The sequence below is a fragment of the Fringilla coelebs genome (assembly GCF_963513975.1).
Source record: "Fringilla coelebs genome assembly, chromosome: 6".
Taxonomy (NCBI): domain Eukaryota; kingdom Metazoa; phylum Chordata; class Aves; order Passeriformes; family Fringillidae; genus Fringilla; species Fringilla coelebs.
Window position 1 is genome coordinate 9,769,878 of NC_140034.1, and position 27,145 is coordinate 9,797,022.

A 27,145-nucleotide genomic window follows, 5' to 3' on the forward strand; every position below is an offset into this window, starting at 1 on the left:
CTCTTCCCCCCACACGATTTACAGATTACTAGGTTTTCTGCCATGCATGGATGAGGCCAGTGAGGAAAACCACAGCCAGATCAATTACATAATGCTCAGCAGCTAGGGAACAAGACTGTGCAACAACAGTAGCTACAAAGCCTGCCCGTTGCAAGAGCCATGCCATTTTTAATTTTAAATTCTGCCTATGTTGTTAGCATGACATTTCGGATATTCTGATGTACAGCAAGCTGCTTCTAGCTTACACTCCCTGCACACATTCTGCACATTATAGCTGTGAAAGTAAACAGCACAGTTTAAATCCCTATAGCACTCCTTCTGAGCATAATTTCTCCAAAAAGAAAAAAAAAAAAGAAAATTAGATTTGAAACTTTCATAACTATGCAAAGTAATATTTTTTTTTCTTAAAAACTTTTTGAATTTTATTAACCTTCAGAAGGAAGAGAGCTATGAAATATACTCTGGGACACATACTATAAATGTCAGAGGACTTAATGGACACAGTACAGTTATGGACAAACTGCCACAAGTCAGAAATAGAACTGGGAATCTTGCTTCCCATTATTAGCTCCACTGACAAGAATAATAAAAGAAAACTCCTGCACATTCACTTCAACATGACTCATTAAATATTAACAGTTTTAGTGTTCTTGGCCAGTCTTATCTTTCAGAGATCACTATCATTATTCACATTGTGAAAATGCTGAAGGGCTTCACTGAAAGGGTCAAGGCCAAACCAGTGTACAGTCCATGCCTTAAATATCCTGAACTCTGGACTTTACACAGGAGTATGCTTACTCAAGACTTTTGGTCTGACCTTGACAGACATCATGCAAGTGATTTTCATCCTGATTCTGAGCCATCTCCTAAGTTTGGAACATTATGGGTGCAGGCTTACACGGAGAACCAGTCAACTTCAAAGCAAAATTTTCCCAAACTTTCCCTGTTCTCAGCTCAACAAGGCATAAATCCCCCCACATAACCAATATCCCAGTCTTTTCCTGTTGCCAACCAGCTCCAAAGGAAGCAGTGGGAAAGTCACAGCCTGTCATCCTATCTGCAGTTCCAGTTATTGTTTCCTTAATCACTCATCAAAACAGGCAACAAATAGACGGATGTCCTACAATACATCCTCCAGCACCCTGTCCCAAGCCTTCCACAACTCACAGGATAAACTTGGTTGGCATTATTATTTTTATTATCACTATTGCTGTTTGATTTGCAGTTCAAAGATTAGAAAGGTAGCACAATGAAAAAAAAAAATGCTGTTGCTACCCAAAACCACAAGCAAAATTAAAAACCAACAAGGTATCTGTTTCCACTAACAGCATTCACCTTGGAAAACATAATGAGGTCTAAAAACCACATTTTTAAAGAGAAAACCATGAATGTCTAAATACATCATGAAGGTTTGGAAAGGACAGGCACCATATGTATTTCTAGAGTAAATTTTGTCCAAGGAGCTACTTATAAAGCATATAATAAACCTTGAGGGTATGGTCTCTTCCTCCCCCAAGCTTACTAGGTTCCTGTGATAGATGTCCAATTTCTGGAGGACAAAACACTTTACCCACTTGGTACCATTACACAAGTTCTGCACCAAACCTTTGTTTGCTTAGCTATCCCAGCAATGTTGCTGAGAAGCACTGCCAGGAAGAACAAACAATTAATGTTCCTTATTTCTGTGTTTTGACTTCCTCAATAAATAATTAGTTCATCTGGATCACAATGCACAGCCTCAAACAATGGCATTTTTATAATGGGTGAGGGTAATAAAATTTCAATAGAAACCCATTATTCTGAAACATTCAAAATGTCAAACCATATTTAATATTTCGAGGATGTTACCTCACCAACACTGTGAGAGCAAGTATCTCCAATTCGAGACAAAGTTCATGCCTTGCCTCATGCACATAGCATAATCTTGCAATTCAGACTTGAATTTCAGCCTCTCACTTTGACCTTGTAATTTTCTCTTACCATCTCTTATTAAAATCAGCAAGGCAGAAATAGAAATCAGCAGTGTTGACATATTAGGAACATCACCGTCTCACAGTTTTGTACTAGACAGTTTTTAACCACTCTTACTCTTAGAAAATTCACATCTCATGTCTTCCATTCCTTAGTTTTCCCCCCACCTCACCAGTAGGCATGCAGAGGAGCTTATTTCCATCTCCTGCAGCAACTGTTACCTGGATGAAAACCACTACCACACCACAGTCAATCTTCTCTTTTCAAATTAAGAAGTCCCAATCCTTCCAATCTCCCCTCACAGGTCAGGTTTCCTTGATTTCTGACCATCCTTGTTGCCTGTCCCCAACTCAATTCACAACTTCATGAAGTATGGAATAAAGGTTTTGTGCATCAGTGAGCAATAATCCTGAATTCAGGCACAGTGCAGACCAAGCAAAGCCACTTTGGGATAAACTCAAAACAATTTCCAGAAGAGGAGAAGCTAAAACAAACCTGCAAGGTGTTCCTGGCATCAGAAAAGCTCCCTCATGCTGTAGAGACCCAAGAGTCCCTCCACTCAGCTATTTATTAACTTAATAGAAGAAACCAATATAGTTATCTTCAAGCATTCAAGCAATTTGCACACAGGTATCCAAGAAGAAATTTTCACCACACTTCTCTGTATTTTTTCCCCAAGTTTAAGAAACACCAAAGGACAGATCCTCACAAGCACTGACAACTGCACTCCAACCATTTTTCCTGCTCTCCAAAACCAGCGGCTTCTGAGGTTGCTGCTACAAAATTGTCACTTCCATGTTCTCTTCAGCTTGCAGATTTAAGACATTTTTCTAGCCAAAGAACATTGCTTCAGCAGCCAGAATCAGTGTTCAGGAACTGAATGGTATTTTTTATATATATATATATATATATCTCAGAATAACAGCTAGTCACAGCAGCCTGCCACATACCATTTCCAGCTCTGCTCACTAAGGATGTTAAACAAAGCAAGAGCAGATGAACACATTGCTGGACTTCCACACTTGCTGTTTACAACTGTACCATATGACAAACTGCTGAAAACCTGTGTAGGTTAATCTTTAAGTAAGCAAGACTGTCAACACTTAATACAGAAATATGTCAGTTCCTGGGTTGCACACTGCATGGATAGCTGTGCGCTGAAAATACAACTACCTGAATGTCAGCAATATTTCCCCACTCTGTTTCATGAGCTAACTGAGCTAAAGCAGGCAGAGCCATATCAATCTAAGCTCACTTCTTAGGCAAAAAAAAGTTGGACTTATTTGCCAGCAAGACACAGATGCATGAAATAGTCGGGTTGAGCAAAATAGAATTCTAGTCTCATTTGTATTCTGTCAAGAAAAAGTAAGAAAGACATTTTTAAAACTACAAAGTAATGCTACCTGAAACAATGGTGCTAACTAGCCCTTCACTACTGAAGTAACACTGAAATCAATTACTTAAAATTTTGCTTTGCAGTATCAGCTCCTGGTGTACAAAAATCATTCTGCTCATTCAGGCTGCTCATGGGAAGAGGTAGATGTATTTGCAAGTGGAAAAGATGAGAGATAAAATACATGACATGGCTCGTCTGAAACTCCAGATTCATACAAGTATCTGACAGGAAGAGAAGGACCAAAAGAGGGGAAAATTCACTATCTCCATGTTCCTGATTGCATACAGCAGTCTGAATACAAGTTACCATCTGTGAATACAATGACTTTTTTACAATAAAAGCTCTGAGGTGGGTTACATTCTCCTGTTACCTTCCTTTGACCCAACACACCATCCCCACAGATATACCTTTCTCATCAATTCCAGATCCCTCAGTTCCATATTTTATTGCACATCTAAAAAATCCACAGAGGATCCATTCCCACTTCAGCTGGGTTTTATTTCAGATGCTTAGTCAAAGGCTTGACACCTATACTGCCAAGCAAATAACTTCTCAGGGGGGCATTTACTTATTCCTACTGTTAGTGAGTTAAATGGTCACTGACAGCACTAAATGATGCAGTGGAAATCATCCAAGTACAGAAGTGGTATGCCTACACAATGAGTATTTTTAAACAGAGGAGGGACACATGGGCTTCTAAACCCCGGGTTACTATGATTTATTTAACTGACATCAGTTCTGAAGTGACACTTCTCAGAGGTATAACAGGCTGATATTGCAGTGCCCTTTAAAATAGCACTTAGCAGGAAAATTTGAGATGCATATTTTTCCATCACTGCAGATGGAGAGATCTGACTATTTCTGACCCAAAGATGGTAACTTCAATTTTCAGTAAAAATGAGCAACTCCTGAGGACCTGCTTGAGACACATTATCAAACAATATTCTGAAGCTTGCCCTGAAGTCCAGAAAGCTTCACTAATAACATTTAGATTAGATTTATTATATGCTGATTAACATCCATTGAGTCCTTTCCTCCAGAGGGCAAGTGCTTCTTAATAAGTGAGCTCCAACACTGAGGACACAAAAAGCCAAACAAAGCAGAAAGCAAACCCAATAGCAGCACTAACTAATGATGAGCGAGATGCTGGCTAAGCTTTTTGAAATGTCCTGCCAAAAGAAACAGCTTCCATACTCCAGCAGGAAGGATGAAGGGAGTTTTAGAAAGCCAAAATTCAGTATTTCATAGACAATTACAAAGTAGCATCAGAGTAATCCTGCAGTTGATCAAGCACTGCAGCTATAGTGCTGGTGCATTGTTTTGGCTTGACATTTTATTTTTGCAATAAATGATAATGTGGGATGTCTTGTTTGGGACAAGCACAAGCAAGCAAAGCAGTTTAGCTCTGAAAAGAGACAGTGACACTTCAAAGTCCATCTGCCCTGCAAAGCACATCCTGCACACCATAAACTGAATGTTAGAGTGACTCCAGGTTAGCCACAAAAACCAAATACTCAATTGACTATCAGTCTGATTTAAAACTATTTCACCTGCTAAGTCTGTCTTAACAATGGTATTAAAATAGTTAAATATGTTATTGGAAGAGTCTGAAAGTCACTAATAAAGTTGTAAAAACAGGTGCAAACTGTCAAATTACATCCCCACAGGAAAGTCACCGTTATCATTTTACCTATGGAATGCTCCGTTCCCACTGCAGAAAAACCACCAGTGCAGCTGCCACTGCTGCCAAGCTGAGGAGCCCCAAATAACGGAGTCAGAGCAAGCGCTGGTGTTCAGGAGTCCAGGAACCAAAAAAGCAGGCAGACTGGGAGGGCTGGGCTGAGGGGGAGGCAGGAGAAGTGCTCCTCTTGACAAGCTAGGAAGGGCAGAAAGAAAGGAAAAATCCAAGGGGAAAGAGAGAGGCTGGTAGCTAGGCAGCAGTGAGATTCCATACACTCAGGAAAACAGAATAATCAAGTGCATTCAGCTAGGGAGGAAGGAGAAAATAAAGGGTCATATAGGGAAAAAAAAAGAAAAACAGAAAAAACAACTAAAATTAAGGGAGAAAATATTAAGTCCAGGTGAGCAGAAGATCCAAGAGAGGACAAGAGGACAAAGTAAGAAGAAATATCTGCACAACTCCAGTCAGGTACTTCAGACCTTTTCCTAGTTTAAAATCCACTGACCACCATTTATGCCCATAAATAAATGCAAACCTTGGTAGCTCTGAAGGCATAGATTCTCCCCTACTTGTAGGCACAACAGTTTTAAATTATTTTTCTTTTCTCTTCCTCATGGGCATCAAGAATGCCTCTGTATGTAGAGCTAATCCAAGACCCAACTACTGCCACCACTGTCTGCACTGAACCGCCTACAGCAGCTCAAAAAGTCACCACATCCCCTGGGAGGGCTGCCTCTGCTGCTCCAGAACCTCTTGTATTAGCATTCATCAAGGCACTCAGGGCTGACAAAAATCAGGCTTCCTCAGGTGTGCCCTCAAATTATAAAGATCTTTAAGGTATTTGGTCAGCAGGAAACACTGGAAGTGCTTTGTTGTGCCCCAGTTCTGCGTCTGCTCTCAAGCAGGAGTTAAGACCTAGAACATCCTCTCCAAAACCCTGACCTTGTTACGTGGTCCCCACATTACTAGATCCATTCTTCCTCTCCTTTGTTTCCCCCCTCTTTTCTGCCTCTTCCTTTTCATATTTCTTGCCAATCTGGTTGGCACCAGGTTCTCTCCTCACTTCCTTCTGCCACCTCCTGCACAGTCCAACCTGCTCCCACACAAGTCCTGGAGCCTGTGCTATCCAGTGGAGGCTTCTCCTTCCAAACATTTCCCTGACACTGCTGCCTTGCATGATCTCTCCCATGATCCCTAACACTCCGTACAGGAGCTCTGTCTTCCAAGGCAATGACTCACAGATGCCCAGTCCTGCTTCACACCCGGTTCCCTCTGAGACTCTGTCAAACCCTCACCCTGGGCTCTCCACCTTGGCTGATCATTCAGTGCCTCTACACCAACAGGCACACCCTGACCCCAGACCTGCTGGGGACCCCTTTGGGACCCCTTCCTGCTCTGCACAGCGTTCTAACTCAGCACCATTCACGTCCAAACTCCACTTTCCCTCTTCTCTCAGCTGCTCCAGGTTCCTCACCTCTCTCTGTGCTGAAGCACAGGTCAGTGTCTCATCTCTGCCCCGTCAGCCCCCAGCAGCACAGATGAGCTGTTCCTAGCAGGGAGCCTGGCTCACCACACACCAATAATGCAGTGTGTAAATGCATGATGCTCTATTAGCAGTGATACCAGTAATGATGTTCTGCTGTTAAACACGCTGTCCTGAGAATCATTTGTGCTTCCAAGAACAAAGCCTAATAAATTCAGGCTTATCTCCTAATTTATCCTCCTCACGGGCTGACGTGAAATGGGATATACCTAAAGCACGCACTCTTTGTTTGTCCTTCATTATAGGCAGTATTATGCTGCCACAGCAACTAGGAGAGCTTAAGCTGCCCTAAGTGACACAGGATACTGCACAAAGCCTCACACCCTGCCCCATCCCCTGTCCCCACACCGCACTGGGAGGCGTGTGGGTCACGTTTGCTCTCTGGGGACAGGGAGCAGCCACATTCCAGCAGCGTGGCACGGCGCAGGCCAGCCCCTGGTGACACCTGCTCCCTCTCCATGTGCACATCTTGCTCTCCCTGGCTCCATGCAGAGAGGAAAAGGGGGACAGGAGGGCATCCCCTCTCCAGCCCCACACATCCCCCTGCAGGGATCAGGCTGCTCCAGCCCTCTACTCTAAATCCAGAGTAAGGACTCATTAGGGAGGGAACATTAATTATGTATCTGGCTGCCCCTGAAACAGCTGGATGCTCCACTCCATCTGCACATCCACAGCTCTCCCTCAAGCTGCAAATTTCTCAGCCACCATTCCTGAGCAGTGACCAATTGGTAGAAAGTGGGGCTTTTGGGGCATTTAACAAAGAGGGGATGGTGCACTGAGCTGGGCTGCATCGATGCCATCACATCCCTGAGGAGCCCTGCAGCTCCTATCACACTGCTATAGCACTGTGAAATAGGCACAAACCATGCACAGGCTTTGAGTGTACCTGCCAGCAAAGCAGCCCCAATCAGGAAGGGCTTGTACCCCACTTTCTGAGGTCACTAGTTCAAATTAAATTTTCCCACATCACATCAACACAGGATTTCTTGGGTGGGGGTTATGCTTACTGAGGAAGCTTTAACAAGTGACTCTGCTTCTTCTCTTGACCCATGATTCATCAAGAATTTACTGTGGTTACCTGCAACTACAGCAGGGGTTTCTGTTTCAGCCTCACAGACTAGCTTAACTACCACAGGTTAGCACAAAAATCTCTAACTCAGGATCCAATGAATCACAGATTTTCTTCACCTTTTGATGAACTACTACTTATTCATAACCCAGTTATTCATATTATCTGTCAAAGAGGTTTAATTTGTGCCAGCTCTGCATGAAGCCAGCATACCTGTGCAGCCCAGCAGGGTACTGAGCAGAAGTTTATGGTTATTAAATCCAGGGAACTCTAAACTATATTATGAGCTTAGAAGAAATACAACTCTTGCTTTTAACAGGACAGAGAATGACAGGCTGAAGTGATTTACCTAGAAACATCTTAAACATGGCAACTTATTAAAAAAAATATGTTCGTCTTTTTTCTTGCTTTTTTCTCCTGCATTAAATTCTCAAAGTACTGATAGTCATGGAATAATCAGGTTTAACAGGTTAGCAGTAATATATGCCTCAAGTGTTCCTAATACATCATAATCTTCTTTCACAGAATTTGCATCACTGTCAAACTGAACTACTGATTTTCAGTTGATGCTTTTAACATGTTTCTATGGTTACTTTCCAAGGTCGCATCAGAGAAGCCTGAACAGCAGTTCAGAAAGACAAAAGGCATTTTGCATCTTTCACCATATTAAATAATTTATGAAAGTTAAGGCATCCACAAGGAAAAAAAAAACATAAAAGAATAGATTCTGAGGTTATTTTCTTTGCAACAGTTTGAAGCACAGCAAAATCAATATCTCTACAAAAGCTTTCAAGATGGGACTATTTGACTAATGTTCCATATGGTACAAAATGCTAAAGAACACATTCTAAGTTTAGATCTATATGCACAAACCTACATAAACTGCATGAATGGAGTTTAAAGCAAAATGTGGACATCTAATTTGCTGCCAGCAGCTTCATCTTTTAAATCAAGCACTGAGGCATTGTCTCAGTATACTACATTTAAAAGATGCAAAAATAAAACTGAAAAAAATGAAGTAAAACCAGTAATGACAAGCTTTATTATTTTCACCATTTCTTATTCAAAGCCACACAGATTTCATCTGTCCCCTAAATGTTACAAATTTTGACTAGTATAATGAAAGCTTGTACATAAAATATCTGAATTCTCTGCCTACCACTACACTAGATCAGAGTTTATTGGAACTAATTGAAGTGTCTAAGGCTTGGAACAAAAACACATTAGTCATTTAGTGGTTGTGCTAATATTGCTATGCCTTTCCTGCAGTTTCATTAGATACAAACTGCTTCAATACCCTAATCATATGCTCAGTCACAGCACAATCAGGACACAGAGTACTGACAAGCTGTCCCACCATGCCTAAAGCTGATAAGGTGTCTGCTCTATGAGTAACCTCAATTATTGACTGTATTTTATGGTCAATCTAATGACCAAATGCTTATCAGTGAACCATCAGGTGCCTGTAATAGGATAGTGACCCTTAGTTTATATGTACCATTACTGCTCATTAGTGAATAATTAGATTCTTTAATCCAAATTCACAGGCATTAAAATATGATGGAATATCCTGACTCCAGTAAAAGACAACTACGCTTATTTTAACTCTTCAGATGTTCAATTACATCACTCAGAGATTGTATGTTTTGTTAAGAAAATCTGCTTTCAAAAAGCATATCATGTGCAATGTTTTATATCATGCCTAAATTGACACAGCTTTCCCAAACATGCAGGAGGATGATGAGAGAGGAAAGGTAACTGGTGTGATTCACCACTGTGATTCTCTGGATTTATTATCTTAAATGGTTTTTAATTCTGCAAAGCCCAGCAACATCACAAATAATTTGGAAACCTGAAAACTAGTGAGTGCTATGTTTGGAAGATTAATTTTTCAAACAAAAGCAGGTGGATACAAGGGAAAGAAGTTGCAACTATACAGTTATTTCCCCACTTCAAAGACACCACTCCCACAGCAGCAAATGCAACCCTGTCAGCAAACCAGTTTGAAAAGATCAACATCAAACAAGGTGAGGATTTTAGAAGAGGGACTTAATGCAGTTTGTCTTCTGCTCAGTGCTGCTGGCGTAGATACATATTTTTTTCTAAACAGTTTTGATTCCTCCTTGCTGCCCTGTCACTGCTGAAATCTTCCTTGTGCACTGAGGGCAGCAGGTATCCCTGCTCCAAACACCACAGCCCAGCCAGCTGCACAGCCACTGCTGCCACCACTGTCACCAGCAGGCGGAAATGGCACGTGAATGGTGACAGCTTCGATTTATTGGGGGTCTGGACTCCTCTCCCAAGGGAGTGGTATTTTCTTTTTTGTCAGAGAGCCCATTAACCTGTTCCCCAGTGCATGCCCATTCTCCTCCTTGCTGCCCTTCTCCTGCCTGATCTTGGGAGCACCATTTCCTGTCTTCCCCCGCTGTTTGCGTGACAAGAAAACCAACTTTGCTATAAAGCTTATTACAGCTTTAGACAAAATATGCCAATATTTACTTAGCTGCAAGCACGGCCCACAGAAGGGTCCTACAACTATCTCACATATTTTCCCTTAGTTATATAAAGTTTGTTCAGGTTCCTTATACAAAAAAACCCACCTGGAAACAGGTGTAAAGTGTGGAGCACTGGGCAAGGCACAGTTCATGCCCCACCAAGGGACAAAGCCAGCTGCATTCTTCTTAAATCTGAAGAATGCAAGAATAAACTTCTCTTGAAACAGAAGGGTGAACTGGGAGTCTCTTCACAGCCATCCATGAAGATAAGCTGTGCTTTTTGCCCTGGCTTCCTCCTTCTGCCAGTGACCTACTGAGAAGCTCCATTTTCTGCTAAATCCTCTGGTAGCACAACCACTGAGTAATGTCTGGCAATTTGCTTGCATGACACAGTCAGATGTTAATCAAAGCTTTCCTCCTTCTGTGACAGATCACAGTGAGGAAAAAAGCCTAAAACTGATTTAATTTCTTAATACGCTTCTGTCTGCTGTCTTTAATATTTGGCTTTGATTTTGAATACTTAGTGCTTCTCTGCATTTCTTGGTAATGAATAAAATACTTTTTTTTTTTTAAAGCAGAACATAATTAAGCTTGAAAAAATTAAATATGACATTCAAATGAGAAAGAGCTTTGGATGAATATGTAGATTTGTGCTGCACATAGGCTTAAAAAAATCAGTGCATTCCCTGCAAAGAATATCTTAAAGATACTCATTTTAACCATGGGGACCTCTTATGGCCAGGTATCCTTTTTGTTGCATCTCTTAGCTAATCTTTTCCAGGTGAGGACATGAACTCTCTGTCCTGTCTTCAGAGTTGGTGACCTTACAAATACAAAACTGATTCTCATCAAGAAAATAGCTGGAGTAAAAAAATAAAAAAAAAAAACCAAAAACAACTAACCAAAAAAATCCAGTGTGGATCTCCCTTCCCAGGCACAAAACAGTCCACAAGCAAGAGTGTAAGGGTGTTATTTCAGCAAACAGAAACTCCAGTTTTAATGTGAAAAAGGCATCTATATGTGGCCAGGAAACCATGTCACAACCTAAAAGCTAGTTGTGCTAGGACCTGTACAAACACAGTGAATGCTGTTTCATGAAAAATAAATTGGAATACTTTATTCATGTGGGGGAAAAAAAATGTATCTAAAAAAATGTTGCTGTGGCTCAGGAAATCACAGATGCAGTTTCCACAAGCACCCTATGAAGTCTTTGACTTCCAAAGTAACTAATCCTACACCCAAATACACTGGACATTAACATATAGGCATATCTTTGCCTAGAGACTTTATTCCTAAGGCAAACCAGCCCTTTTAACAAGCCAAAGTTTCAACCACAGCTCCTCTTACAAAAGGAGGATGTAAACAGTTGAAGTCCTCAGCAGACTTGGTCAAAGAGAGGCCAGTGTTTTGGTAAAAAAATAAATATATGTGTGTGTCTGTGTGGTTGTCAATATATTAACTGCATTTATTCCAGTAGAGAACAAGAACAAAATCTGCCAGGCTCTGCATAATGTGAGTGACACACTGGCCTTGCTATGAAGTTCAGATTTTAAGTGGCTGAGGAGTTTCAGTATGGGAAAAAAACAGCAAATACAATGAATGGGGACTACAGCATGACACCACAGCCATGACTCTTCTTTTATCACCAGGTGCTTCTTGAGAGAGGATTAGCTGAACAGAGAGATGAAGAAACAAGTGAATGCTGCTGCAAAAGAGTCAAGGCAGGGATGATCTTCTTCCCCAGCAAGTTTGAGGCTGGTTGGTGCAAAGGGAAGGGGACAGGAGTGGAAGGGTTGAAGCAAAGAAGCCTGAGAGCCCATTTACTGAACAAAACCCCCCAAACTGGTGATATCCTAATATCTGTGGTTCCTGGATAAGCCATTTCTGCCAGTATCTGTGCTGTCTCTCACTCATCCTTGAGGATTCCCTCCTCTTCCTTCCCCCTCCTGCTGAGAGGACTGCATGGCTTGAGGGTGGAGGACTCAGCATGGAAACTTTGGTCCATTGAGGTCCCAATGGCAGAAGAGTCAAAAGAGAAGGAACAATGGGAACCTCTCCTGAGGTAATTGCCAAAGCTGGGGGAGAAGCCTGGCCATGCCCTTGTACATCTGAGAATCTGCTCAACCTATTTACAAGTGCCAGGGATCAATGGATCTCTCTGGATGGATCTCTCTCCCCCAAAAAATCATTGTGAGATACTCTTTTTCTTGTGTTTCAACAACAACAGAATAAGAAACAAAAGTGCTTTGTGCACAAAAATTTCCACCAGCTCTGTACATCAGTTAAAAAATTCAAGAGAATCAATTTTGAATATAGGAAACATGGGTAGGGAATAAGCAGTGTACTAATGGGGCTTTAAAATGTTCTAGCTAGCACAGAGCTGCTAAAGCTATAAAATTCTGATTCACTCAAGGCAAAGACAGATTCATGAGAAGCAATTAGGGCCTGATCCAACATACAATGATGTCATTTGCAGTCTTGCTGCTGACTTCAAGAATCTTTGAATTAAGTCAATGACACTCACTTCACAATAAAAATCCAACTGAGTTTTGCTGACCAGTGACAAAAGCATCACTGAGAGAAAATATTTTGGGTCTTATTTTATACTATTAGGCATTGATTTCTTACTCTCAGTATCAAGGAAGGTATTTTATTTTCTGGCTTCCCCACTGAAAGGGAAAAATCTTTGCATTTTCTTATGACATAGAAATTAACATTGAAATAAATCCAAAGTAGATTAAGCCAAAATCATAACCACAATATGAAATACAGTAATAAAAGCTGTGCTGCAGTCCTATCTAAATATTTTGGGAAGGATGCATCTGTCCTTGCTTAGGTCATTAAACGAGAAAAGAGATGTCTGAGCTCCTCCTTTTACCTTTCTTTTCCATTCCCACTGATTATTTCAGATATCTATCTTTGAATGAAACAAATCATCCTCTGCAGGCCACCATTCCTCTGTGTTGACTTTAAAACCTCAGCACAGAGACAATCCCCTAACTTACACAGAGTGCTCTTGGGGCAGTCATTTCCCAACCTCCAGTGTACAGACAGACTGACACGCAGACATTTCACATTTCAAATCATTGCACCACATTCTTTTAAAAAAAGAGAACTTGGAAGGTCAAGCTCTTTCTGAGGTCAGATTGCAACTTATAGTAAACATCATTTATTTAATGGTACAAAACATCTTAAAGACCAATGAAAAGCAAACAATACAATTACCATTGTGATTACATTCTACGAGGGATTCTCAGTGCATAAATTTTACTTTAGTGCCATTCACAGACATACGCTTTTCAATATTGTCTCAAAATATGTTCAGCTCAGAATTAAAAAAGGAGTTGGAATGCAAGTACAAAGCCCTCAGTTTCGTTGTTTTAAGTACCATCTGCTTGACAGTGTATTACATTTAATCAACATTGCTAATTACAACAAACATCCAAACAAAACTAACAAATTTTTGTTATAAGACACCGGAACGGAGGAAAAAAAAAAAGATTGTTGTGGGCTACTGCTAAAAGAAGAATGTCAAACTGTTTTAACTGTTTCTACCAACCACGGAAAAACTTTTATTTGGACACATAGGCCATGCTACTGAATAAAAAAGTACCCTTTTTAAATCTAGATCGGAGGGAAAAAACTTGTTAATTCAGATTTTGCTCGAAGGAAACCTACAGAATAGCAGACTTGTGGTGAAGATGGCCATTGAGGACTAGACACAGCCCAACACAGATTTCCTTGGGTTCTTGGTCAATAGAGGTGCCAGGTCCCCAGAGAGAGAATCGGGGCGTCCCCATCCCATCCCTGCTCTCCAGCGGCAGCCGAAAGCCACAGCCATGACCAGGGGACCAACCACCCCTCAGCAACCAGCGCCTTGGCAAAGACTGAATAACATTTCCCAGCTGTCCCAAGCCCCACGAGCAGTTATGGAAAGCAGAACAAGAGGAACTACCTTATGAAGAAGGAAGCTGCAGCCGAGGTACCCGCCGAGACCGCGGCCGGAGCCACCGCGCTCTGCGGCGCCGCCGCGCCCGCGGGGTCCGAGCTGGGCTGCCCCGAGCTGAGCTGAGCACTGGGAACATCTCGGCCACTTTCTGCTGCTGCTTCTCCCTGATAAAAATAAAAACATATGTACGGGTTAGTACACGTTAATACATGGCCATGACAGGGAAAAAACTTCACACGGCGCTTCCAAAGCAACTCTTTGCGAGGGTGAAGGAGAAGATCAGTGCCAGGTGAGGAGTGATACAGGTGGACAAGTGTACCACAGGAGGTTCAGCAACAGAGAAAGTAAAAACCATAACTGCAGGGGAGGAGCAGAAAAACACAGAGAACCTTTGTGAGGAGCAATGCACAGTTAAATAGTTTGACAGGCACGAAGGAATGGAAAACGATAAGCAGAACCCTTTTGTTTTACAGTGCTATTTGGGAGCTAGCAGAACTGTTTATCTGGCTCAGCTATGACTGTCAAGAATTATTTCTCAGTGGCACATCACCTACAAGACCTATCTGTTTAAGAGGAACTAACCAAACAGTCACACTTGTAATATGTTTCCACGTGAATAATGCCAAGAACTAAATAAAAGAAAATTGATTTTTTAGAAAAATATACACAGCTCTGTTTTTCAGTATTATTTCTCTTAGCAGCACAAGTGTACAGCATTTTTCTCCTGCAAACCATTGCAGTGGAAGAACAGGAGAGACTGGAGATGCATCTTCTCCAGCATAAAGCATTTGCAGTGTCTGAGACACAGTTTGGAAGAGGGTAATTGCTTTGAGATTTTGCCAAAATTTTAGACATCTGTATTGTGAAATTGTGTCAGGTTTATATCTTTATGTTTAGGCCACCAACTCGTTCAAGTACTGAGTTCAATTAAGCCCCATCAGTCAAATGCTCACTGACAGTGCTGGGAAGCCTCCTTTTCAGAAGAACCTGCTCTCTGTCTGGGAGTCCTGAAGATTTAATTAAAGATGACACCACAATAAATATTTGTCAAAAGAGTTAATTGCTTCATGTATGATAATATATGATGTTTCTGTCATCTGAAATACTACTTTGACATTTCCAACTAATTAGCTAAAATAGATTCCAGGAAAGGAGACAGCCTTGTAATGAAGCACAAGCACAATTAGGTACTTCCTAGGATGCCACCAAATTTTAAATTTTGAGCTTTCACAGATCATGCTTTACAACTACAGATATGCAGACATGGCAATAGGGCACTCCCATATACACACCCTCAATTTTCTCATACACTGACAATACAAATAGAGATTTTCTCATGAGAACTGAGGCAAGCCAGTTATTAGGTACCAAGGAAAAAAACTTTGCCAACCAAGTAGTGCTCAACTGGTGCATGAAAGCCTGTCTGGAGTTTCATCTGGACTCATTCCTAGAGGCTGAGTGCTGTATTCCCAGTTCCCAACAAAGTCAACAAGAAAAAAGTGCACCCAGCTCTTCTGAAGGTCTGCTCTTTTAAGATTAGTACTATTATCAGTATTATGGAGTGGCTGAGTAATGCTTTAGCATAGAGTGCTCCACAAAAAAAAGTACTTTTATAGAGCTGACCAAAGAGATCTGAGGCTGAGACACAAAATTCATTCATGCAGATTAACTTAAACCTAGTGAAGCTACTCATGCTAGAAGCCAACCTGGAAACTTTGAGCAGCCCTCTGCAAAAACTTTCACTCTGTAATACAGGGATCTCATGAGATCAGATTTCCCTGTGATGAAAACAGAAAGACCAAGCACTGCTAGAGATCAAGACAGGCACAAAGAAATTGTGTGGAAGGAAAAACTACTTTAAAAAGGGAGTTTGTCTGTCCATCCTATCCATGATCTACTGGCAATGACAGCCAGGAACAGAGAAGCTTGGAAAAGGATCAGATCCACTCACGTGGTTAATTGCTTATAACTAAGTGATGGAGTAACGAACCTTGAGGGGGTCGATAAAGCAGGTATTTGATCATTAATGCACTGAAGCAACAAATGTGTGGTCTGGACCTGTACCAGTCACAGAAAGAATATGGCACGTGGAACAACATACAGGTGGGTAAAATCCAGTGTGACATCTGAAATTCAGAGTTACATGAGCTGACACAAAGTGCTGACAGCAAGGGGAGCTTATATGGATTCAGCAATTTACAAACTAAAAAAATCTACACCACAACCTCTGGAGCCAGCACATGGAGCCTACAGAGTGGCACACCAGGGACACTGCCATGCTCAGCAGCAGGGGCATGGTGGCCAGCAAGAGGAGGACCCAACCTGCAACCCCTGGCAGGATGACATCTGTGTCTGAAAAGTGCCCCATGTTCTGTCAGGGAGAAACCATAACCCTCTGCCACAGAAGCTGCTGTCTCAGATTCAAAATTATATGCTCAAGCCAAATTCTCAAGACAAATTTTTTCACTTACTTTCAACAAGGGCTATACTAGACAAGAGACCTTGACATGAAGAAAATTGTGTTCAAGCAACATTTTGAAAAAAAGCCAGGAAGGGCAACATGTTTTAACCAATCACAATAAATAGTGTAGAATCTAAATGATGGCATGATCTAAGCTAAATATGAAATCTTTAGAGTTAGCACAAAACTTCACTGCATTTTACAGCAAAGTGTAACAGACTTGTAAGAACTGACTGGAATCTGTTAATAGATCAATTCCTGTAAAAGCTATTCACACTTAAAAATATAAGCCATGTGTAACACACATTCCTTTTACACCACTTTTTTATTCCTATGAGAAGTTAAAAGCCTACATTTCTAAGAGACTGATGATTGTGGACATACCAGGCATGTAACTTGAAATAACCAAACCAAACCTGATATTTCAGATGGCAGATGGTTAATATGCTTTCCAAATCAACGTATCTAAGTTGGATAAATTGCTCTTCCCACATTAAACACATTTGAAAACTCAAACTGTAATTTCTTTTTCTGTAAGTTTTATTCTAGGTTTTGTGTGAACATAAAAAGAGGACGAGGGGAAGCCAATTAGAAGGCAGTGACTCTTGTAAAAGAACAAGAAGTGAAGGTATACAAGATAAAATCATCAGAACTACTGCAGAATTTAATGTTTATGGTCTTCAACTACCCATCAATATTAAACACAGAGGTAAGATGAGTTTTGCTGCAGGATGAGAACCTGAAAAACATCAAAAGTTCTTCCAAGTTTAGGATTCAAAAGTTCTTCCAAGTTTAGGATTCATTTCAAGGACTGTTTGCACCATCCAAAGGTGACAGGATTTTCCAGCACAGACACATGCAGCTCTCCCTGAGAAGTTACATCTCTCAGGTGATGAGGAAGGCTCAGGTGTGAGGAAATTTGTAAGGTCCAGGTCATTTACCCTGAGACAAGAAAACTGAAGGCAATTAATGGGACCCTCCTGGACCTAGACACTTCAGTTTGCCACGCCACAAAAAAAGAAAGGGGATTTTTTTTTAATTAAATGCACCTCCCTCATCTCAACAAATCTTTTTCTGAGGACTGCGTGTGGAGAATGGAATTTTTTAGAGGAATGTGAGCTACTTTTGACTTTTCCAAGTGTTCAAGTCAGCACAGAGAGAAGGCTCCAGACTGCAGCTGAGAGGGAACTGCTCTTCTCCATTTAATGAATTTTCATCAATCATTAATGATCAAATGCAGAAAGCACAACCTTGTCACTATAAAATGCTACTGACTGCACTGAATATTTAAAATGTCATAGGGCTCCACATCCAGAGAGTGATATTTGTTTCAATTTTCTACGAAAATATTTGCTGGACAAAAGCCATTGGAAAGAACCAAAAACCCTTTGGAAGGATGCTAAACCTCAAAGGGAGGCTTTCCAAAACTGCTCTGTAGGACCCCTTCCCTCTACTCTCTCCAAAGCCACATGAAAACTGGCACCAGTAAGAGCCCAGCAAGGATGACATTTGAAAATGTCACACCAAGCATTTTGCACATGCAGGAACGAGCAATGTCTCGGTGCTTCACGTCAGTGCCTGTGCCATGGACAGGAGGGCTTTGGGACCAGGTCCCAGCACCCATCCTGAGGATGTGGGGGCAGGTCAGCCACGCTGCATTCATCCCCAGCTGGCAGCATCCACACACACAGGGGAAGCTGGCAGGGCCACAAGAAGCACTTACAGCGGGAGTTGTTCCCAGCTGAGAGGGCCAAGGGCTGGGAAAAGGGCAGGATGAGAGGGAGGTGACCTGACAGTGTCAGGCTATGGAGGTGGAAGTGTCCTGGGCAGAGCAGGGGCACCCCCTGTCCCATCCCTGATTCCCAGCACACGAGCTCTCTGTTGTGACTAGATGGCAGGAAACATCTGCCCAGGCTATAGCAAGTCAGACTAGTCCAAAATTACACTATAAAGAAGTTGGCCCTAGATGAAATTTCCAGATCCACAGGACTTTGTCTGGCCATTACCATCCAAAGGAAAATTACAATTCCAACAAGCTCTTTACACATTTGAAGGGCAGAGCCAAAAACTAAGCCACGATATTTCCAGTTTTCTGAATATTTCCATTCTCTGGACATTGACCTTTGTCCAGAGAATGTCCAGGAATCCCAAAAAGCCAAACGAGGTCATGCCACTTGGGCTCTGAAATCCATGCAAAATATGTGCCTGGTGACAGGAAAGAAAAACACAGGACTATAAAAACCTATAAAAATAGATCAGTCCCAGGATAATTCTGTCATGGCAGAAGAAAACCAGAAGGTTGGATAGAGCGGCAAAAGAGTATTGAGAATCACTAACAAGGGAATAAAGAAAATTACAAGAGCCTCTACAAATCTGACACACATCTGTTTATCAGAATTCCAACTGAATGTAATTTATTTTATTCCAAAAAATTGGTCCCATAATGAAAGCACTTAACAGGGCAGTGCAGGTGAAGCACTAAGTGCTCTGGGACAGCCTGAGTCTGTACTGGTGATTTTTTTCCCCTAATTTTTTCTGACTTGTTTTAGCCCTTTCTGACTAGCAGGCAGACAGGATTTTCAGAATTTGCTCTAACTTACTATTTTCCCCTTTCTGACTAGAACGTCACAGTCAATTAAACTGTAAAAACTGCTTGATGTAACGATTTTGTAAAATATTAAACCTACTGTTTATGTATGATAAAACAATAATTTTCCACCTAAATGATTCATGTAAAAAAAGGCTCTTATGACCTACTACCGATGACTGGAACAAATGTGACGTAAATCTGGAGCTGGATAATGCTCACACTAAAAACCCTTCTTTCCCATCAGCGTGGGCAGAGTCCTGCAAGCATCTCCTGTGAGAAACCTCTCCTCCTGACTGACGAGCACCACATAAAGTTAACAGGGCAGCATATGCCAGGCTGAACTGAAACATGTTCTGGATAAACTTTTTACTGCCACTTGGCACTGTTTCTGCCAGGGCTCATTACAAAATAAGCAGGGCATTTTATAACTACAATACACTACTGTAGTCATTTATAACCTGCAGCTGTGATGTGGTAACAGGAAGGCCTAAACCTGTAGTTTCAGACTTTTATATGCATCTCGTGTTCAAAGGAAATCAAATGCAGAGCATAATGTCCCTTCTCTCAAAAAACGTTTTTCAGCTACAAGAGTTGCTAATGCCTGGCTTATGATCAATCTCTGAAGATGAGGCAGAAGGAGAAAAATTATAGAGAAGTAGAATTAAATAGAAATAGGAGGCCCATCTGCTGTCACAGACTGGAAAGCAATATAGGCCATCCAAAGGCAACCTCAGAGCACTTGCTTTTTGAAATAATTAAAGCTGGTTTAAGGTTTGGGTCTTTACCACCAAAAATCATTAGCAGCCTGTGCTCCATGCAGAAAGGACCTCAACCTTTTGGGCAGGGCACACACCCAGCTCCATCCAGCACGGGCGTCCTTGGCAGTACCAGGATGGAGAATCAGCAGCTTCTCCCTTCTGACTAAGGGCCTTTGATTTCAATCTGACCCAGATCTCTCCTAAACCACGCTACCTGGTCCTTGAAAAATCTATTAGGTTCTGGGCAGGCCTCAATCTACAAAATGAAATGTCATTCCTTCCTTCCTTCAGATTCAGGATGTGGGCAATCCCTGCAGGCAGGGCTCTGGTAGTGCAAAGATGTCAGCAGGCAGTGACAGACCAATTCCTTCACATCTCAGCCATTCAGGACACCATACCAAAGACACAGCAAGAAATGCTCCTTTTTCTTTCCCTTCTCACAGCAACCTGACCACAGTCACACCCTAACCCTAACACCCTCCTACCTGCACGTGTAAACCCACCCCCTGGACAGTCAGGAGGTCATGAAATGAGCTACCAACAAGGACACAGGTCCTGCTGCACATTAACACTCTCAAATCAGGGCTTTTCATGTGCAGTGCATTTAAAACAGCCCGGCTAGAGAGAACTGTTTCTTCTAATGCCTCCAGGCAAGCATCAGAAAGTGCTGCCCAGAGCCCTCCCTGTTGACTTCTATTACAATAGGTACAGCCTCCAAAGCCAAAAAATCTAGCTGTGTACTTCCCTGGGCATTGCTTCAAATGGACAAATATACAGTACAAATCCCTGCTTTTTGTCAAAGGCTGATAAGAGTAAGCAAAGGAATTCATTAACAGGTTCATAATAATGCAAATTTCTGTCATTTTAGGATTGGGTTTCCTACAACAAGACAAATGCTTTTCCATTAGGACTGACTTCCATGGGCCAGATGTGTTTCTAACAGCCATTAAACACAGGAAACATGCAGAGCTTTGAAATGGGAGAACTTGTTTCACCTTCCTGACTCCACAGCAGCATTTCTCAATGATTTGGGCAACTCAACAAAAATCTTACAATATCTTGATTACTCTCTATTCAGCAAAAGAAATTACCATGTTCCCAATTTCATTAAAATCACTGTATTGTTATGATGATTGACATACAATGTCATCAAATAAAGCAAAGGTGGACGGAGATTGTCATACCTAATTTCTATCTCAATCACACTTGAACTGCTTATTAGGTGTGTTATATATGAGGTGTAGCTGCTTTAAAAAGAACATCCCTTGGGACCCATTTGCCTGACAGCTACCACATGGAAGGCACCCACTGACTAGCAGCTCTCTTGAAGAGGTACAAGCCCTCATTATCTGAGGGGAACACTGGCTCTTTATTACACCCATATTTAGAGAAGCATCATTAAGTTTGCAAAGACAAGGACAGCTGTGATCACTGGGATCAATGCTGAAGGACACCAAGGTCCCAAATTAGGGATACAGCTGTGCAGATGACACTCTTTTCTTGTGGGTGTTCCAGCTGACCCCACTGTTTGTTCCCAGTGTTGGGGCCATGTAACCCAGACATGATTCACCATGACCAGAGTGAAATCTGCAAGCCTGCAGATGTCCCAAAGCTCTTTCAAGTAACAAAATGCCAATAATAAGGAATTCCAGAAGAAATTCCCAAGTGTGACTGCACAAAGCAGCTGCCCCAGGAGGAGAGATAAAGGAGGCTGGGAGCCTTCTCTTGCTTGGAGAAGGGAAGATTGAGGACAGCCTGACTGAGGTTTACAAAGTCATGGAGGTACTGAATAAATTAAATGGAAGTGAATGCTTCTTTGGGGTAGCGAACTCAAGGAACCTGCTGTGGAGGATGGGGAACTCATGGAAGGTTGTGGAGTTAGAGAGTGTTTCAGGGTCAGAGAGGGTTGGATAAATTCCTGAACAGCAGGTCCCTAAACAGATCCTAAAGGGAGCAGACAGGTATGTGTCCCTGTGAATTCTCCAGCTGGGTATGGTGGGAGCATGAGCAGGCTGCAGAAAGCATCCAGGCTCCACAGCTCTCCCTAAATACCATTTCCAGCTTCACTGCTGGAGACAGCCCTGGGCTAGACAGGCTGCAGCTGAGACCCAGCAGGATATTACTAATGTTCTTATCATTCCCATTCAATCTTTTCAAGAGAATCTCAGCATAACTAGCAACGGGAGGTTGTGCTATTCCCATATTCCCCCATCAGCACTTCAGAGTCATGGGGAGAGGCTGATGGGACTCAAGGGGATGTCCACACAGCTACCCTGCAATAACAAACTGAACCTAGACCTTTACCAAGCCAGGCATCACAAGGGTCATTCTCCCCTTCTTTACCCTTCCACTGCCACCTGACCCCTAAAACAGCCTTGTACAACTCATCACCTTGCACAACTTCATCACACAACAGAGACAGTTCTGAATGGCAGGTCCATTTTCTTTGTCCAACAACACAGCAACAGGCTCATGCCTACAGCACCTTTCAAATTCTTCCTTCACATAAGGTATCACAAAAGAACAAACCCATCCAGATTCGAAATAGCAGCAGCCATGCAAATTTGGAGGAATCAACTCAGTTGTTTCTTCCAGGCTAACAGGCCCAGCTCCCTCAGCCTTTTCTCTTAAGAGAGATGTTCCAGACCCCTCATCATACCACAGCCCCTCCACGGGACCCTCCCCAGTTGCTCTGTGTCTTTCTGGAACAGAGGAGCCCAGAACTGAGTACAGCACTCCAGATGTGGTCTCAGCCAGGGCTGAGCAGAGGTCACCCCCCTTGATGTGCTGGCAATGCTCTGCTGATGCAGTCCTCACTATCACTGGCCTTCTTGTCCACAAGGGCAATGCTGGCTCGTGCTTAACTTGCTGTCTACCAGGACTCCCAGAGCTGTTTGCTGCAGGTCAGCCCCCAGTCTGTACTGGTACATGGGGTTAAACCTCCCCAGCTGCAGAACCCCGCACTTGCTTTGCTTGAATTTCATTGTGTTCCTCTCTATCCACATCTCCAGGCTGTGCAGGTCCTGCTGGATGGCACAGCACTTTGTGGTACCAGCCATTCCTCCTCAGCAAGCTTCCCAAGGCTGAGCACTGTCCCTCCATCCAGGCATTGATGAATGAACTAAATGGAACCTGCACAGACCCCCAGGGAACACCACTGGCTCCAGGTAGACTCTGCATTCCTCATCACAAGCAAGGTCCAGCATAGCTCCTCTCCTCACTGGCTCTTCTGTCATTTGGAGATGAAAATTATCATTAACACACTCCAGGAACCTTCTACATTGCTTCTGCCCTGCTGTGTTGTCCCTCATGAGGACCAGGACTTCTAAACATGAGGTTGTTCCTATCTGCTTTTCCTATCTGTCTTTGGGTTTTTTTTCATACACTCAGTCTTCCTGGCTGGGCAGCCCACTCTCTATAATGTCACTGTGAAATTATCTCATCATAGTTTTAAAGTTCTATTTATAAGTCTAGCAATCCCATCATTGATTACAGTCACTGTATTCAAATTATAAATCCATTAGCTGCTCAACAATGAAATAAAATCAATAATGCACGTAAATGGGAAAAAAGGAATTTAAATGCATACATTAATGTCACTTGAAGTAGTGCTATTTTATGCACCATCTCTAACAAAACTGTGTCACATCATTAGCAATAATGTGAAAAATCTTTTTCAATTAACAGAGCTGATTTGATGCTATGTTCACTAAAGTGGCAATCCATTCCATTAAACACACACATATGAAATGCTTGAAATATCTATGAACTCTATCCATACATCATAAATTCTCTCCTAAGTGCTGAAACACAAAAATAGATATATCATTTTCTATTTATGCTTTTTAAACCTCCTGTCAGAAGCTACCAGGCAGGGCACTTCAGTGACTCTAGCAAGTACAAAGAGCACCAATTTTTGCCTCATGCTCAGCCACAAAGCAACAGGAGATGCTTTCACCAATGCTCATACTGTGCACATCTCTCAACCTCTGAAGGCCCACACCCTGAACATGTCATCATTCCACTAAACAGCCTGTTGAGAAAATGTCAAATTCAAAGAACTTTCAAAAAAAAAAATAGATGATGTTCAAATATTATTCTACACAAGCAGGACAACTGGGCAATCCTACCTGCACACAGCTGTACAAATCAGCTCCTTTCATGTACTACACAGACACCACTGCAAGACTTTCCCCTCCTGCACATGACTATGGTCTGAGCTCAGCTGAATTTATTTGGTTTCTCTGCTGCATTCACTTCTGAAGCCAAAGGGCATTATTCACCTGCAGCCCACCCTTCACCCATGAAACCCATGCAACAGTAGCCTTGTAAAAGCTGCTCTTTCTCAAATCTTGGGTGACACCACTTCTGAGCTTCAGGCAAAAAGCATGAACCTTCCCTGTATGGCAGCTTCTAGTGCTGGGGTGGCATGGGATGCTCTGATTATCAGTTCACCAGAGGATTTAGAGTGGAGCAAATTCAGAGTATAAATGGACCAGCAGAGAGCAAGAGAAGCTGAAGGGAGCAAAGGGAACAGAAAAGGCCAAAGAAACAAGTTGAAAGGCAAGAGTAGAAAATTTAAGTATTTGGGGTATTTAGTATAGCTTCTGATACATTTGCCAGATGAGATAACGCACTGTGGGCCAAAGGTAAATCCAGTGGATTATCATTTCCACATGATCTCTAAAGTCTGCTTGTCTTAAGTCTATCTCTGATGAGTTACAGGTGAAGTCTGGGCAAACATTCCTTATTATTGCCTGCTGACTTCAATTGTCAACAGAGGCAAGTATGGACTTGTTTCCTCATGAGAGCTGTAATAACAACTGCTTAGCCTGGAGGGGTGAAAGATCAAAAGAACTGGTTTCAGGTGGTAATTTGAGCCACAAGAGGGTCTGAGTCCTCAAATAGTTACCCTGTCCCACAACTGTAAAACCAACACTATGGTGGAAGTGTCAAACACAGTAAAAAGAAATGCAATCCACACCCTCCCCCAAGAAAAGGCTTGTTCCCATCTTGTAGCCAATAACCTTTCTGTTAACTCTTAATATTTTTCCTGTATTACTCTGATACCTGGAAATACGTTAAAAACTGACCTCATTTTCACCTTCAGTGCCCTACACTGGGGACAATCTCCAAGAAGAGAGCACAAAGGTCCCATCAACTACCCAAAGCAGAGAGCTGTGCTCCCAGCTGCACGTTTAAGGCTGAATTCCCAACCCTCTCTTCCCAAGCCACTCTGCTGCCTGGCTGCTGGGGCAGGGTCTCACTGACAGTGGCAGTGCTGTCCCCCACATCTCCCCCCTCCTCTGCATGTGCAAGGCAGCAAAGCCCAAAGCAAGGCATGACTGCCCAGCTGCCTGCAGCAGTCACAGCACAGGTCCTTTCCATGGGAACATAAATTAGGTTAGCATGAGAAAGCCTTTAGCAAGCTGGACCAAAAGGTTTCCTTCTGCTGCTGAGACTTGTTATGGAGGGTGACCAAGGCTAACTTTGAAAGTTAGCATTTTTTGCCACCCCCTTTTCCTTTATTTATTTTCTTCCTCTTCAAAAGCAGTGACACCAACACTACTGGAGCTAAAGAGAAAACAGAAGAGCCTCTGTGCACTCCCTGTCTCACCATCTGTCCAACATGGACTTCTTGAGGATCAAGATGTTACACGTGGAGTCTGAGAAATGTCCCAAAGCTCAAAGACATCCATATGTCTCACAGACAAGATTTATGGTCAATGCACTGTATTTTAATTGTTTCATTACAAAATATATTTCCCACATTGTATTAATAAAAGGTCACTGAGAAAGCTATCAAGTAGGGTTTTAAAAATTAATTTAAAAATCCATTTGGCATGACATTTATCAAAGTAAAAAAAGTAAATGCTGTAAAGTAAATCTCGTCATTGTCCTGTTTTCCACAGTAAGCTTTTTATTGCATCTTTTAAACAAAGCGTAAGTCACCCTTGCTATAAACAAACAAAGAGGCTTTAAGGAAAGTCAACAGAGGATGAACTACTCTCAGACAAAACCATCTGGTTTAGATTAGGGTAAGCAGAAGACTTACTCAAACTACAGGAAAGCCTGAATTGTGACTAAAATAACTCATAGATTTTTCACATAAGACAAATAAACATAACTTCTTTAACCTCAGAGTCTATGCACCCATTTACATGTGCTGTGCTGTGGGTGAATCCTCCCTCTCTGAACTTCACAGACCCAAGCAATAAGCTCATACCTAAATTTAAATTTGTGAATACTCTCAGGAACATACATTTGATAATTTAACAATTTTGCATATATAGGCTTTTAAAGTTTTACTTAAGGCACTTCAAAATTTTTAGTGCTCCAACTTTTTCAATTTCTTAATGGTGCCTTTTTTAATATATTTTTTAATCCACTTACAAACTGGTAAGTGTTCAAGGAGCCACAATGCTTTGCCTTACAACCAGTGCCAACTGCATATATTCAAGTAAGAAATACAGTGTGACGAGGATCTCATTTTGTGTAAGATGAAAGAAAAAGCAATTTGCAAATAAGCCCTATTTCACTGAGATGTCTTTATAGCACATGGCATGGCTACTCTAGCACTTTTATGCAGCACATAACATTGCATAATAATAACACAGTCAATTTAAAATATACAGTAAGACCTCATGCTTTCTACAATACACAATAAATGCAGATATTTCTAATAGGCATAGAAGGTATTTTCAGTGGTTTTAATGTTCTATTTCTCAGCCAGATTCCAACACATCTGGGAAGCCCAAACTCCCCTCAGTCCTCTCCTTTTGTATTAAACTGGGTGGCAGTGCTTAGCACTGCTAACGTGTTTTTTTTCATTTGAGTAGTAACCTTTTAGTCACTTGTCAGGCCAAGAACTGAAAACATCAATATATAACTATTTATTAATTACAGTTGTCAGGTGTCCAGCACAAATCAGCTGCTTTACCCAGAGTTATACCAGCTCCTTCCCCTCCACTGTGTTCACTGTCTGCTCAGACAACTTATCACTGCTACTGGTGATTATTTTTTGTCATTTTTCACAACAGGCCACTTGGGTAGAGCAGCTGATTACATCTTCACCTTTTGCACCTTGGTTGCAATCGTAGTCTTCCCCTCCCTGAACCTTCCTCCAGATCCTTAATGACTGTTCCCCTTTACAGCTCCCAAAGCCCATGGTCATTATTTTCATGTGAGCAGCACCCACACTACGCTTCAAACACACGTTCCCGTTCAAAAAA

At 41.9% G+C, this 27,145-nt stretch overlaps 1 protein-coding gene across 1 annotated transcript in view; it reads right to left on the minus strand.

The window, feature by feature from the left end:
- Window positions 1-27,145, minus strand: part of KIF26A (kinesin family member 26A) — a 95,667-nt gene that overhangs the window by 32,306 nt on the left and 36,216 nt on the right. Inside the window, exon 4 of the mRNA XM_084207462.1 lies at window positions 14,111-14,268. Coding sequence (XP_084063588.1) covers window positions 14,111-14,268 — 158 coding nt within the window. The remainder of the gene's footprint in view (window positions 1-14,110; window positions 14,269-27,145) is intronic.